Raw genomic sequence first — 16,156 nt, 5'->3', positions numbered from 1 at the left:
CTTATACGCCATTTGGTCTCAACTCTCCCCCCTCCTCATCTAACCCCCTCTCCTCCCTCCTCATCTAACCTCCCCCGACCCCTACTTCTCTTCAGTCCTTCATCCTTTCATCCCTACTCTTCCCTTCTTCCCTCTTTCTCCCTCCCTCCTTCTTCCCTCTTCCCCTTCCCTCTTTCTCTCTGCTCCCTCACTCCCCTTCTCTCTCTCTCCCCCTCTCCCTCTATCCTCCCTCCTTCTCTTCTCCTCTCCTTCCTTCTCCCCCTTCCCCTCCTCTTCTCCCCTTTCTTTCTCCCTCCTCACCCTCACTCCTCCCCTCTCTCCCCCCTCTTCCCTCATCTTCTCTCTCTACACTACACCATACGACTTTACACATCACATCATATATACATACACACGTCCAGACCTCTCATACGCACTAATACTCTCTCATACACACACACACACTCTTCTCATACACACACACACACTCCTATGTTGGAGCGAGGTCATTTAACCCTATTATCTCCCCTAATTTCGCTCTTGCGTCTCACGTTTGATCTTTGACTTCTGGCCGAAATCAGATCGCCATGTTGATTCGCTAGCCTCTGCATGCATTTTTTTCTCTCCTTCTTTCTGTGTTTCTTCTCTGTGTATCTTTCTGTTGAAGAGCGTAGGCTCGAAACGTTAAAGACTTGTTTTATTTATATTTCCTGAGCGCCATACTAATACAATTGTTTGTTTGTATTCCACCTGCCTTCGTCTTTTGTTTATTTCCGTAAACCTGCCTTCGTCTTTTGTTTATTTTCATAAAGCTTCCCGTTATATATATATATAACATGATCGATCGTTAGCCATGATCAATCGTTAGCCACTACACACATTTTTTTCTCTCTTTGTTTTTTTCGTAAACTTTCCCTATATATATATATATATATATATATATATATATATATCAAATAAGAAAGTAGAGGGGATTTAAAATCGACAGTCACCAGCTGGTAAACATTCCAGTATCTCTATTTATTCAAATGTATTGGATGAATCCACACACATGTATTAGTGGTACAGATTATCAAGTAAAAAAAAGTTGGTAATTGCATAAACAAGGGTGTGGAAGCACATAAGCATATGGAAATAAGTGAGTAATTAAGCAAATGGGTAAATGAGCAGATTGTCATTAAAACCGAATGGGTATGCAGGTGCTAGTTTCTTACAGCCATTTCTGCCAAGAGGCAATGAAATCTTCCAGGTTATTTCATCTCTTCAGTGTTATGCAGGGATGAGCAGATAATGCTTGGATTTTCTGCTCATCCCTGCATAACACTGAAGAGATGGAGATAACCTGGAAGATTTCGTTGCCTCTTGACAGAAATGGCTGTAAGGAACTAGCACCAGCACACCCATCCGGTTTTAGTGACAATCTGCTCATTTGCTTAATTACTCACATGCTTCCACACCCTTTATGCAATTACCAACTTTTTTCTATTTGATAATCTGTACCACTAATACATGTGTATGTATTCATCTAATACATTGGGATAGACATACTGGAATATTTACCAGCTGGTGACTGTCAATTTTATATCCCCTCCACTTCCTTATTTGCCGTATAAAACAAGGGTAAACCACTTTTTACCTCCGCCCATATATAATACTCTATTGTAAGATTGCCATACAATAACTAGCACTTGGGTATGAATAATTGGGTACACTACCAGCAGTATATTGGATAGGTACGATCCTTTAATTGGTTTCTCAACCTCTAACTCACACAGAAATATATATGATGGTCTTCTTTCAGTTCCCGTCTACCAAATCCACTCACAAGGCTTTGATCGGCCCGAGGCTATAGTAGAAAATACTTCCCCAAGGTGCCACGTACATGTATATATAATATGTGGCTGTGTGGAAAGAAGCTTGCTTTCCAATCACATGGTTCTGGGCTCAGTTCCATTGCGCAGCACCTTTGGCAAGTGTCTTGGGCCGACCAAAGTCTTGTGAGTGGATTAGGTAGATGGAAACTGAAAGAAGACTGTTATATACATGTATGTGTGTGTCTTTGTGTCTGTGTTTATTTGCTCATCACTGCTTGACAATCGGAAGTTTACATCCCTGCAATTTAGCAGTTCAGCAAAATAAGTCCTAGGTTCAACTTGTTCAACTAAAGGTGGTGCTCCAGCAGTCGAGAATTACTGAAACAAGTAAAAGAGTAAAATATTAAAATACACATGCATATTATATATACTCATGTGGAGGCATATGGCTTAGTGGTTAGGGTGTTGGACTCATGACCATAAGATTGTGGTTTCAATTCCTGGACTGGGTGATGCTCTGTGTTCTTGAACAAAACACTTCATTTCACAGTGCTCCAGTTTACTCAGCAGACAAAAATGAGTTATCCTGTGATGGACTGGTGTCCCATCCTGGAGAGGAATATATCATCATCATCATCATCATCATCATCGTTTAGTGTCCGCTTTCCATGCTAGCATGGGTTGGACGATTCAACTGGGGTCTGGGAAGCCAGAAGGCTGCACCAGGCCCAATTTGATCTGGCAATGTTTCTTCGGCTGGATGCCCTTCCTAACGCCAACCACTCCATGAGTGTAGTGGGTGCTTTTTACGTGCCACCGGCATAGGTGCCAGACGGGGCTGGCAAATGGCCACGATCGGATGGTGCTTTTTATGTGCCACCGGCATGGAGGCCAGGCGAGGCTGGCAAATGGCCACGATCGGATGGTGCTTTTTATGTGCCACCGGCATGGGGGCCAGGCGAGGCTGGCAACGGCCACGAACGGATGGTGCTTTTTACGTGCCACCGGCACGAGGCCAGTCGGGGCGGCGCTGGCAACAGCCACGTTCGGATGGTTCTCTTACGTGCCACCGGCACTGGTAACTCAGCTGCAATTTCCATTGATCGATATATATGCTATGGAAATCAGGACGCCGGTCCCATGAGTCGATATGATTCGGGAAAGAACTTTACTTTTACTTTTACGCACACACTTCTGAATATGTACATGGATTGAAGTAATTTGAATTATAATCTTAAGATTAGGCTGATAAAGAAAAGGAGCAATTATGTTAATACCAACACCTGTGACAGTTACAATAAATAGTGACAAATAAATGCCCTTATCAGAAGAGCATAAGTGAATGGAACACCAAAATAAACAGTTGCATTCTTTATCTTGGAAATGGCATAAGTGACATTTCTATATAAAATTAATCATATATTTCTTCCACCGCATGGGCTAAGAATTGCTTTAAACTTTGAAAGCTGAAAACAGCATAAACTGCTTAGTAAAACGTGACTTTGCTCTTCTTGTAAAACTTCTTTGGTTAAAACATATATTCTGTATAACTTTTTTATGTGGCAACTTTTCAGTTAAATATGATTCCTTTCTTGTGTAAAACTCATTGTGTGAAAACATTCACTTATATTTTTCTCTTAAAACTTTTATATAATAATAATAATAATAATAATAATAATAATAATAATAATAATAATAATAATGAAATTATTGTATACAGTGCTCAGGTGCACCACAACTTGTCAGAAAGTGCATATAAAGTACATGCAGTAATGTAGAAATGTCTGGAAAGTGAACATGCTTGTGTGTGTATGGAGGGGAGAAAATCAAGTGTAGTGTTGGCGAATCTCAGGAAGCATGGAAGTCTTGAAGGATGCAGTGCTCCGACAACTAACAACTGATGCCGGCAGTTTGTGCCACGCTTCAGCAACTCTCAGCGTGAAAAAATGTTTCCTGAAGTTATGGGAGCTGTGCTGTTTTCTTACTTTGTAAATATGTCCACGGGTGTTAGATGGGTGGAGTTTGAAGAGGTGCTCAGAGTTATTGTTTGTGCGATGGTTGATAATTTTATGGGTGTCTGCCAAGTCAGCTGCCAGGCGTCGGAGTTTCAATGTGTCCATGCCCAGAGAAGTAAGGCGTGCAGGATATGGCAAATGCCTGATGGAGGGTATTCTTTTGGTTGCACGTCGCTGAAGAGCTTCCAGACGATTGATGTCCTGGGCAAGATAGGGGTTCCAGACCGGTGATGCAAATTCCAGGTGAGGTCTTACCATAGCTATATAAAGCCACAGATAGATAGCCGGAGAGCGGCTCACAAAGGATTTGGTGAGTGATGCCAAGACACCCTCAGCCTTCTTGACAATTTTAGCGATGTGTTTTGTCCAACGCAAATCACTGTCGACAATAACACCCAGGTCACGTTCACTTGAAGACTTTTTGAGACTAGTGTTGTGGAGGGAGTAGGTGGACGCTGGGTTTCTCCTCCCAAAATGCATGGTGGTACATTTGTCCACAGCCAGCTTGAGTTGCCAGTCCATGATCCACTGCTGCATTGTGTCCAGGTCTGCTTGCAATAGAGATCCATAGTGTATAGGATTTGACCTCTTTATTTCGAGGTACAGCTTGATGTCATCTGCATATTTCAGCACTGTGGCATTCTTTAAGTTGGCATCTATGTCATTAACATATGCAACAAATAAAAGGGGGCCAAGAACAGATCCCTGCGGCACACCAGATGTCATCTCATATGAAAACATTTATTATGTGAAAACATAAGACATAATTTTATCTTTCTTATCTTTATTTGATATATATATATATATATATATATATATGAATAGTAAATCAAAAAAAAAAGAACAAACACAAAAAAAACACAACGCGAGAATGTGATACATGTAATGTATTAGCAGATGCTCAGGGAAGGAAAGACAGATGGTTTAACGTTTCGAGCAGATGCTCTTCTTTGGAAACAGAGGAAAGTCCAATAGAAGTGAAGACGGAGGAAGAAAATCACCAATGATTCACATGTGGTTATGTGAATCATTGGTGATTTTCTTCCTCCATCTTCCCTTCTATTGGACCTTCCTCTGTTTCCAAAGAAGAGCATCTGCTCGAAACATTAAACCATCTTTCTTTCCTTCCCTGAGCATCTGCTAATACTTTACATGTATCACGCCCTGGTGGCACATAAAAAGCACCCACTACACTCTCGGAGTGGTTGGCATTAGGAAGGGCTCCAGCTGTAGAAACATTCCCAGGTCAGATTGGAGCCTGGTGCAGCTGCTGGCTTTCCGACCTCAGTCAAACCATGCAACCCATGCCTGCATGGAAAACGGACATTAAACGATGATGATGATGATGATTATATATATATATATATATAATCATCATCATCATCATCGTTTAATAAACACCGAAAACACCATATCCGAGCGTGGCCGTCTGCCAGCCTCGTCTGGCACCTGTGTCGGTGGCACATAAAAAACACCATCCGAGCATGGCCGTCTGCCAGCCTCGTCTGGCACCTGTGTCGGTGGCACATAAAATCACCCACTACACTCTCGGAGTGGTTGGCGTTAGGAAGGGCATCCAGCTGTAGAAACACTGCCAGATCTGACTGGCCTGGTGTAGCCTTCGGGCTTGCCAGAACCCAGTCGAACCGTCCAACCCATGCTAGCATGGAAAGCGGACGTTAAACGATGATGATATATGTCCTTCCAAGCCTGTTTCTTTTCTCTAATAGCCCTGTCAACAACATTGTTCCACCACCATGTAATCTTGGGTCAAGAGGGGACTTTGCACCATCCACAGACTTGGTCAGTGGCTCTCAGCCGGTTGTCCCATAAAAACCTCCAATTGTCATCCACATCGGGTGAAACTACATCCCCTTCTATTTCGTCAAAGGCTTTGAGTGTTACATCTCTAAATCTTTGTCGATTCGCAGGATCTTTAAGCTTCCATATATATATATATATATATATATATATTTAATGTAGAATAAAATTATTTTTGAAAAAAAAAATTTTATCAATGGCCAGCATATTAAAAAATACTGGAGTATTTCTATTTTGGATGTATTTGGGGTACTTAATTGTGCTCATGACTTAGTGTTTTGCTTCTTCCATGGGTATTAGTAAGTATCTCATTTATTTCTTTTGCCACATTTATCACTGACGAAGGAAGGGTACTTATGAACTAACCCTGAAATCGGTCCGATATGGTAATAATGGAATTTTTTCAGAAATTTCTGTCGACCTTTTTTCGAGTAGCGTGCATATTGTGAAAAATTATTTGGTTATGGACAATGTGTCCAATTTCGGCATATTTGGCATTAGAAATTTTTTTGTTTGCCCTTATTTATAAGTTGTATATATATATATATATATATATGACAGTTTTCTTCCACTTTTCATCTACCAAATCCACTATATACAATAATGGTGATGTTCTTAACTGTTATATGGGAATGTAAATATGTTTGCAAATTGTTTTTGTTACATGTTATTCTGGGTTCTGAATACTTTTATTTTAATAAATGTTGCTTACTGCAAGTTATGGATGATTCTTTTATGAATTCATTGCTTTCAGGCTCAGCTTAAGGTATTTTCGTGCCCGACATCATAAAATGCGTCTGAATGAACATAGCCGGACAGCAAATAGAGACTTGGACATTGCTTACAAAATATTTTTCATTTTTAGTATATAGTACGCACTAGGGATTTTGATCTTTAAATGTTGGGAAAAAAATGTGGATTATATGCGAAGATTTACGGTATGTATTTATAGTTCCCTGCTTGACTGAACTTCCTCCACTCTTGGACCCTCATCTCTCCTACCTTCTTGAATCTTCAATACTCCTCTTTATCCATCTTACCATCACTTCATCCAGATTACCATTAGATCCTTATACTTTTCAGACTCTACCATCATGGATCTTACTGTACACTTTTGTTTATGTATTATGTACGTATGTTTGTATGTATATATGTATGTATGTTTCTATGTATGTATGTATGTATGTATGTAGGTAGGTAGGTAATGTATGTATATATGTATGCATGTAGGTAGGTAGGCAGGCATGCATGCACATATGTATGCAAAATTTGTATGTATGTATGCATGCATGCATTTACATATGTATGCATGTATGTGCATATGTAAATTTGCATGTATGTATGTGTCTGTATTTACATGCACATGTTTCTTTTTTATAACCTGCTTTATGGAATATGCAGTTCCTTTTCTCTATTATTTTTCTTCTGATTCCAAACCGAGTCCAATATATTTGATAGGTTTAAAGCCTGTATACAATGCACAATGATACTATGCAGCTAACTTTCTGTGGCCTACTTACTTAATATATGTTCTCTGTCTGCTTACATATTGTAATGAATATAAGTCTCTAAGCTTGTTTATGAACAAACAAGTGGGCTAAACATTTTAACCATTCCTTCCTTCTCTTCACATTGACAATCAGATTCATGACTATGAATTTAGTGAAGCATTAAATTGATGTCCGCCACAGAACCACACTACACCTGTTCAGGGTGATTCAGTAGTCAAGTAACCACAGCTCAATTTTCTCAGATATTTAATTACAGTTTCAATTAGATCATCTTTCAAAGTGGCTTCAGTGTATAATAGTAATAGGTGGCAGTAGTGATGGTGGTGGTATCTAAAATAGAAGGTGTTGTTTTGCTTTTAACTCACGATGTTGAACCAGATCTTAGAGAGCTATAACAGGTGATAGGCAGATTTTTTCATACGCCTGAGAAATTGTACTTTCTCAAAAGTTTATTTCATGGAGCTATTTAAGAATAGTTTTCAGTCTTTTCTGTATTGTGAGCACTTTTTACTTTAGTATCACCTTAGAAAATCCCTTCAAACTTTTTAATGCAAATTTTCCAGTGCAAAGGCAGCTTACAGTAGTCCAATACTCTTTTACTTACTTGTTTCAGTCATTTGACTGCGGCCATGCTGGAGCACTGCCTTTATAGTCGACCCCAGAGCTTATTCTTTGTAAGCCTAGTACTTATTCTATTGGTCTCTTTTGCTGAACCGCTAAGTTACAGGGATGTAAACACACTAGTATCAGTTGTCAAGCAATGTTGAGGGGATAAACAAACACACAAACATATATACACACACACACATACATACATGCATATATATATATATACATATACGATGGGCTTTTTTTCAGTTTCTGTCTACCAAATCCACTCACAATGCTTTGGTTGGCCTGAGGCTATAGTAGAAGACACTTACCCAAGGTGCTCCACAGTGGGACTGAACCCAGGACCATGTAGTTGGTAAGCAAGCTACTTACCACACAGCTACTCCTGTGCCTGAATAAATATCATCTTTCAAGAAGGATCTTTTTTTTTTTAATCTGATGGAAATACATTCAAATACATTCAAAGGAAATAATTTCTTTGATTCAAAGGAAGAGAAAAGATGATCTAAGCGTAAGAAAAATAGCTGTTGATTTGAAGATTTCAAAGTCTACAGGAGAATATATGTTCAAGAACAAGTATAACTAAAAGAAGAAGAAAAGGGGAAGGAAAAAGTCACTTAGGGTGAGAACTTAAAGGTGAATGAAAATGACTGTCCCATGTTCTGGTAGTCTGAAAAATATTATCACACAATTTTGATAAAACTTTCACAAAATACTACATAAATGCTTACATATGTGCTCAGGTTGTGCAATGAAAACAGGAATATTATGCACAGGTTTACATTGTTTTACACTACAAGTGTGTTTACTACTAAGTGTCTATAAGCACTACAATTCAAATGTTTGAAAAAATGTCTAAGCCCTGTATAAAAGACATTACAGCTGTGTGACCATCCTGAAATTTTAGGTATATGTCTAAGATCAAATTATTCTAATGTGTATTTACCTTATTTATTTGAGATGGTAGGGAATGTGATTTGAGGGCTGTCGTCCCTAGCAGGCTGCAACAGTGTAAAACAGTAATGAGGAATCACTTTAATACTACAGGTGTATTTCTTGTGCAGTTCATATCTCTACTGAGAAAAATCATGAACCTTTAATATCAAAAGAATCCATATATAATTTTTAATTATTGGTTTGAAATTTTATTTCTGATATGAGTTTTAGAGACTTCTTTTGTGGAAAGTATCACATTTGCAGGGTGGTTTAGAGCAGTCATGGGCAAACTACAACCAACAAAACTTTCTGAATGGTATACCAACAAATTTTTTAGTAGTGTAGCCTACCTGGTGATAAGTCATGCCTCATGTGGTCTACTTCTTGAGAATAGTTGCCCAATCTTGGTTTAAAGATATCTGTGTTGGCTAGACCATAAAAAAGAGTTGTTGTTTAGCTCCAGTTCAGCTCTGGTTAAGTTCAGAGCTATAACCAAAATGATTCCAGTCATGACCATCTAGTCTTTTTTATATATTTATCAGGGACCAATCGTCCAGAGTATCAGTTATTTAAAGAAGGTGGAATGTAGTTGAGGGAATTTAGCTACTAATTCTTATTTCTTTATTGTCCACAAGAGGCTAAACACAGAGGCGACAAACAAGGACAGGCAAAGTGATTAAGTTGATTACATCGACCCCAGTGCGTAACTGGTACTTAATTTATCGACTCTGAACGGATGAAAGGCAAAGTCGACCTTGGCAGAATTTGAACTCAGAACGTAAAGACAGACGAAATACCGCTAAGTATTTCGCCTGGCGTGCTAATGTTTCAGCCAGTTTGCCACCTTGCTACTAATTCTACTAGAATTTAGCTACTAATTCTTGCAAGATAAGTAACCACAGAGAGGTCCAGTTATAGCTGATCAGGGGAATGAAAGAGTAGAGAAGTAATGGTGGTATGGCCATGTGACAGCAGTGAATGGTAGATAAGACATGTAATGGTTGTGGATGGAAGCTACAGTAGTGATAGGTGACTGTGGTGGTATAGAAATGTGGAGGCAGTGGATAGTAGCTAGAGTTGAGATTGATTACAGTGGACATATAGCGGAAAAGGATGGCTGCTACTGGTGAGATATGTTACAGTTGCTGAACGAAATATTTGGTTACAAATAAAGATAACAACAGATTTGATTTCTTTGTAAAATTTAATTTCCCAAAAATGTCAATAAGATGTGTACAATTGTAAAAATGAAAATTGTGGAATTCTTGGAGATTAAGTCTTACTACTTGGGATCTTCACTATACAACTGCCATCATGAACAACAACAACAATAATCAATTAAAATGTATAAAGTATTATAAAACAAAAACGATTCTTGCTACAGGAACGCCATTTGTAAAGTAGCGAGAAAGAGAGTGAGAGAGAGAGAGAGAGAGAGAGAGAGAGAGAGAGGAGAGAGAGAGAGAGAGAGAGAGAGAGTAATTAACTGAACTCTAAAACAACAATAACAACAACAATATCAGCAAGATATCAAATAAAGTTTGAATGTCTGGTTTTGAAATACAAGGAAATTCAGACAAAAATTGTTCACTAAACTGAACTGGTAAAAGGACTATATATATACATTTTGGATTTTAACAATAGAATTATATACACACTAGTGTATGTATGCTTGTATTGTGGTGAAATCCAAAACCAAACTGTACTGATCCTTATGGAATTATTTTATTACATGCAACAGTTCTCAGTGTCAACTTGCTCACTGATTTTATTCTAGTGGAATGTCACAAAATTTTAATCTTCAGATACAACCTGATTACATAAAAAAAAGTAGATGTTGACTAGATGGGTAGACACAGTGTCCATTCAATGCCCACTTTTCCATGCTAGCATGGGCGAGAAAGGGGGTTTTTTGAAGCAGGATTTTTACAGCCAGATGTTCTGGTTGCCAACCCTTACTCGTTTCTCAAGTAAGGGATTTTTTCTTTACTCCAGATGTCTTACAAAGCATAGAGCGACCAATCATAATGTCAACAAGGACTGTAAATATTATATCACTGTGAGATCTCCATATTCAGACACTCAGACACATACAAACATACCTCTAACTTAATGCAACAAAGTGTTCCCTTGTGATCCATTGTAGCTGAGCATTTAAATGCACTTGGGATACCTAAGGCAAGGCTCCAAACAACCATGACAGTAAAATGTACATAAGAAATATAAAAGAAACTTGTGTTTATGCTTATTTCTCATACATACATACATATGTATTAAATATAAATATATACACACACAGACCTCACACACACACACACAAAGTCAGTGAGGGATTATCAATCTGGGCAAAATATTTTATAAGCTCTGTTAGTGCATCAGACTCGCAATACTGTTTAGATTTGTAAAGAAATTTGCATATTCTTGTGGCAGGGTCCAAGGTAATAGTTCATCACCATTCTATATTGTAAATCCATGGTTGGGCCCTAGTTAGCTTGGTTTTCACAGAGAGTGAGATACAAGATAAGGTGTAAATAATGGTTGCAACATATTTACAGTTGTAAGTCAAAAATTTACTGCAATAAAGAAAAATATGTAAAGACTATTATTTATACCTTGTCTTATAATATATATATATATATATGTCCCGTCCGTGTTTTTTGTATCATCTTCTAAGTGTTTTGCGTTCTTGTCCCAGTTTGTATTTTTCTACATATAATTATAATATATATATATATATATATATGTATATAAATTTTTTTTTGTAATGAGATAAGAAAAAAACCAAAGGGTGTGTAGATTTTAGAACATTTAAAATCTACACAGCCTTGGTTTTTTTTATCTCATTACGAAAAAAAAATATTTATAAACACACGCTGACATATGACCAACATTGAACCCTTATTCACATAATCACCGAACCTGGAACTTGACTATGGTCTATCTATAGTACTTATTCACCATTACCTGATACCTTCGGGTCTCAATGACACCATTACCTCTCATAACCTACATATATATATATATATGTATGTATGTATGTATATGTATATATACACACACATATATTTATCTATATATATATATAGAAATACACACAGATATATCTATATATGTATATGTATGCATGTGCATGTGTGGATATATATATAATATATATATATATATATATAAATATATATATATGTATATACACACACACATACCATATATGACAGGATTCTTATAATTTCTGTTTATGAAGTTCACTCAAAAGACAGTGGTCTGCTTGGGGTTGTAGCAGAAGACACTGGCCTGGCCCAAAGTGCAGCTCAGTGAGATGGCTGTGATGTGAAGTTCTTAACCACACAGGTATGCCTACAACTTGCAGGCAGATGTCAAGTAGAAGGACAGACATAAACACAGACGGAACTGTGGCTTGCAACAAGTTAGCCTCATATAATTGTTTGTGTGAGTGTGAGTGTGTGTGTGTGTGTGTGTGTGTGTGCATGAATTTATTGTTGTCTGATCCCAGGCCAGTTCTAACAGAGGAGAACAATGATCAAAAGCATTATAACCGTGACTATCTCATCTCTGTTTGATAAGGTAGGGTATGATTTGAAAGGATATCTGAGTTATTTCTTGCAAGTCAACCAACTATTGACTTGTGTGCGTGTGTGTGTTTGTGTGTGTGTGGGTGTGTGTGTGTCTGTGTGTGTGTCTGTGTGTGTCTGTGTGTGTGTGTATGAATGTATATATAGCTGATGTATATACTGCAAAATATTAATTTCAGTACAGTGTAAGTTGATCAATGGAACTATTGTGCAGTAGATCGGAATGTCACGGAGCAATGATAATGCTGGTAATCTATATCCTCTTCTTGTCCTACCCACATCCTTGAATATATAGCAAGCAACACACGCATACACATAAATACATATACACAGAAACACATAAAAAGGAACAATTACACACACACACGCATGTACTTTCATACATACACACCTATATAGAGGCATACATACATGTGTATACATACAAACATACACACAAATACTCAGAAATTGTCACATATTTTCCACCCTTTCACAGAACAACTTTACACACACACCCCCAACCACCAACACGCATACCAACACACAAACATTTTGGACTATGAGTCAATCTGTTACTTTTGCTAGATACATTTTGAGTTCTATTTTCCCTGTTTGCACCAACATATATATATATATATATATAAAAAAAAAGACTCTGCCGGTTACGACGACGAGGGTCCCAGCTGATACGATCAGCGGAACAGCTTGCTCGTGAAATTAACGTGCAAATGGCTGAGCACTCTACAGACACGTGTACCCTTAATGTAGTTCTCAGGGATAATCAGCGTGACACAGAGAGTGACAAGGCTGACCCTTTGAAATACAAGTACAACTCATTTTTGTCAGCTGAGTGGACTGGACAACGTGAAATAAAGTGTCTTGCTCAAGGACACAACGCGTCGCCGGGAATCAAACTCACAACCTTACGATCATGAGCTGAATGCCCTAACCACTAAGCCACGCGCCCTCACATATATATATATATTATATATATATATATATATATATATGTATGACACAGAATAGAAATGATATCAGGATTGAAGGAGTTGAATAAGAGTTTTACCAGTCCAACAGCTGTTTCTAGAGGCTTGGTGGTCCGAAATAATGATTGTAAATTGATTCCATCATTGGATAATACCAGCCTCCCTCTTCAGGGAAGAAGCTTTACAATTGAGGTGTTGACTAAAGATGGAATATCTTTAATCTCTTTTCTGTCAACACGTCAACTGTAAAACTTCTTCCCTGAAGACGGAGGCTGGTATTATCCGATGATGGAATCAATTTACAATCATTATTTTGGACTAGTAAAACTCTTATTCAACTCCTTTAATTCCTGAGATTTCTATTCTCTGTAAGTCAGACCTTTTTATAGGTAAACACGTGTACATTGTTTGTATTAAATGTATTTAATATTTTTTGTATGTCGACTTGCTTAATTTGCTTACCCTAACATTTACTCCTCTACCTGCTCAAGTTTAAATCTCTTGAGCACTATGGAGTGTATTCTATATGGAGAATATCTGTCCTTCATATACATACATATATAAATATGTATATATGTATTTGTATACACACACATATATATATCTTATTATTACTCTCTCTCTCTCTCTCTCTATATATATATATATATATTATATATATATATATATATTACTCAAATACACATACTTATATGTACATACATATATAACAGGTTATTTATGTGGCTGTGTACATGTCAAGTAGTGTAAAACCTATTTGAATTTCAAGTACATAGTTACTCACTAATGAATACTCCTAGCAACCTATAACAAGTATTTGCTCCAAGCTGAACTTTTGCTGTTTCTGTCATGTTCCTTAAGTCACTACATGTGAGTGAGTGTGTGTGTGTGTGTGTGTGTGTGTGTTGCATGAAAAATGTACAAATACGTAAACTCAGTGTAGCAATGTAATGATTTTATCAGCTTCAAACAAATGATTTAACCCTATGACACTTGTTGAAAAACACAAATGCACACATGCATGTATACACATACACACACACAGACACACACAAAATTATAATGATTTTGCAAAATTTTTCATTTTCTTTAATGAATGATTGGAATGATCATTTGTACAATATAACTTGAACATATCATGAGATCAAACAACAAATCATTCATAATCATTAAGTGTGTTATCTATATAACACACTTAATGAATGTACATTATTAAAAAGCCTCAAGCAGCAATTATTAGTCTGGGAAAAATCCTTTTACAGATGCCCCAGAAGTGATTTCATTTTACCTGGTTATGAAGCATATATAATGTTTTTTTTAACACAATGTGTCCACGAAAGGATTTTTCCTGGATGAAAACTACAACTTCTGGTTTTTCAATGATACCCATGCATTAAACATGTTATATAGATAAGGGTTTTACTCTAGAGAGACTTCTATTGCATCATTCAAAAAGATTTATGTTTACATTTCGTACTCTACTTCATTATGAACAGGTATTGAGTTCTTTTTAAAAGCCTGTGTTTACTTGTTCTTGTGGCAAAACACTTTATAGATATACACAAGTATACATACATACACACATACATACATCATGCATGCATACACATACACACATATGTATGAGTGTCTGTGTGTGTGTATATATATATATATATACATGCTAATGTATGTAAGGTATAGATTTATATACATAGTGTTACAAAGCTTGATCCCATGGTATACACACAGATCAACCATACTCAATATTTATTGGTAGAATATAGAATATACATCTATGTAAGAAATGTTATACATTTTAAGTGAGTGTTTTATATATTCCATTATAATAAATAATTAATTTTTGGTAGCCAGAAGTATACAGTTACACATACTATGTCAGACAGTCTATCAGATAGCTTGGCACTGAGAAATGGAAGTAAGGGAATAAGCTCAATGTAGTATGAGTTAGAACAAAGACCAAGAATTTCAGCAGAGCCCTTTCATCTTCTATTCTGAATACAATATCACAAATACTAGCTTATTGTTTTGAAGATGAAAAATAAAGTAACTGCATTATTGCATATTTGTGCAGTGGAATGAAATGCATACACTATATATATATATATATATATATATATATATATATATATGTATATATATAGGCGCATAGTCACATACATAAATACACACATATCTATCATCATTTTACATCTACTTTTCATGCTGTCATGAGTCGGATGGCTCTTTACAATTGAAATTAGCATGTGTTCGGTGGGTATTGCTCACCTAAACATGATGGGAAATATCACTGCCTTGTTGCATTTAGCGAGGTTTCTATGTCTGGATGCCTTTCCTAACACCAACTACTTATACTCACACACATATACACTATACACACACACACACATATATATATATAATATATATATATATACACATACACACATACACCTATATATATATATATATATATATATATATATATATATATATATATATATATACCATACATTTATATATATATGTGTGTGTATATATATATATATATATGTATGCACACACACACACACATACATGTGTGTGTGTATGTTTATGAAAGAATGAATTATTGCTGTTAATCATTTGGTTTTGCAGTATGGACGTGCCCTGTACAGAAGCCGTTTTTTAAATATAAAAGACTTTCTCCAAACTACCAGACAAATACTAAATAAGTTTAGTGTTTAGAAACATAGAAATGGCAAATGGCTAAAAGAAATAATCCAAAAAATAGTTCAACTATTGAATTTAATTACAATTCTTCATCATGTTAATTAAAATGATGAAGCAAATTTGCTTAAATTTCAACACTCTACTAGTTTTTTAAACTGAAGGAGATTATTTGAAAATATATAAATTAACCGAGCAGCAAGTGATGGAATTGACAGCATG

The 16,156-nt window shown here is 36.6% G+C and overlaps 1 protein-coding gene across 4 annotated transcripts in view; it reads right to left on the bottom strand.

Annotated features, from left to right (window-relative positions):
• Positions 1-436: 436 nt before the first annotated feature.
• The window catches only part of LOC115212873, a 66,456-nt gene continuing 50,736 nt past the window's right edge, over positions 437-16,156 (bottom strand). The window contains exons 4-5 of one of the 4 annotated variants that reach the window (XR_004999622.1): positions 15,678-16,156; positions 9,874-11,305 (exon numbers count right to left, since the gene is read on the bottom strand). The exon at positions 15,678-16,156 is cut by the window's right edge and continues 1,244 nt beyond it. Coding sequence is in view for 1 of the 4 variants with exons in the window: in XM_036503810.1 (XP_036359703.1) it covers positions 8,370-8,422 (53 nt within the window). In the remaining 3 variants the exon portion in view is untranslated. Of the gene's footprint in view, positions 470-8,264; positions 8,423-9,873; positions 11,306-15,677 lie in introns of those variants that run through there. The other 3 variants (XR_004999623.1, XR_004999624.1, XM_036503810.1) reach the window with 3 other exon arrangements.

The sequence above is a fragment of the Octopus sinensis genome, linkage group LG6, assembly GCF_006345805.1.
Source record: "Octopus sinensis linkage group LG6, ASM634580v1, whole genome shotgun sequence".
Lineage (NCBI taxonomy): Eukaryota > Metazoa > Mollusca > Cephalopoda > Octopoda > Octopodidae > Octopus > Octopus sinensis.
The sequence above is the reverse complement of the archived record's forward strand: the minus strand, read 5'-3'. Positions and strand labels throughout refer to the sequence as shown.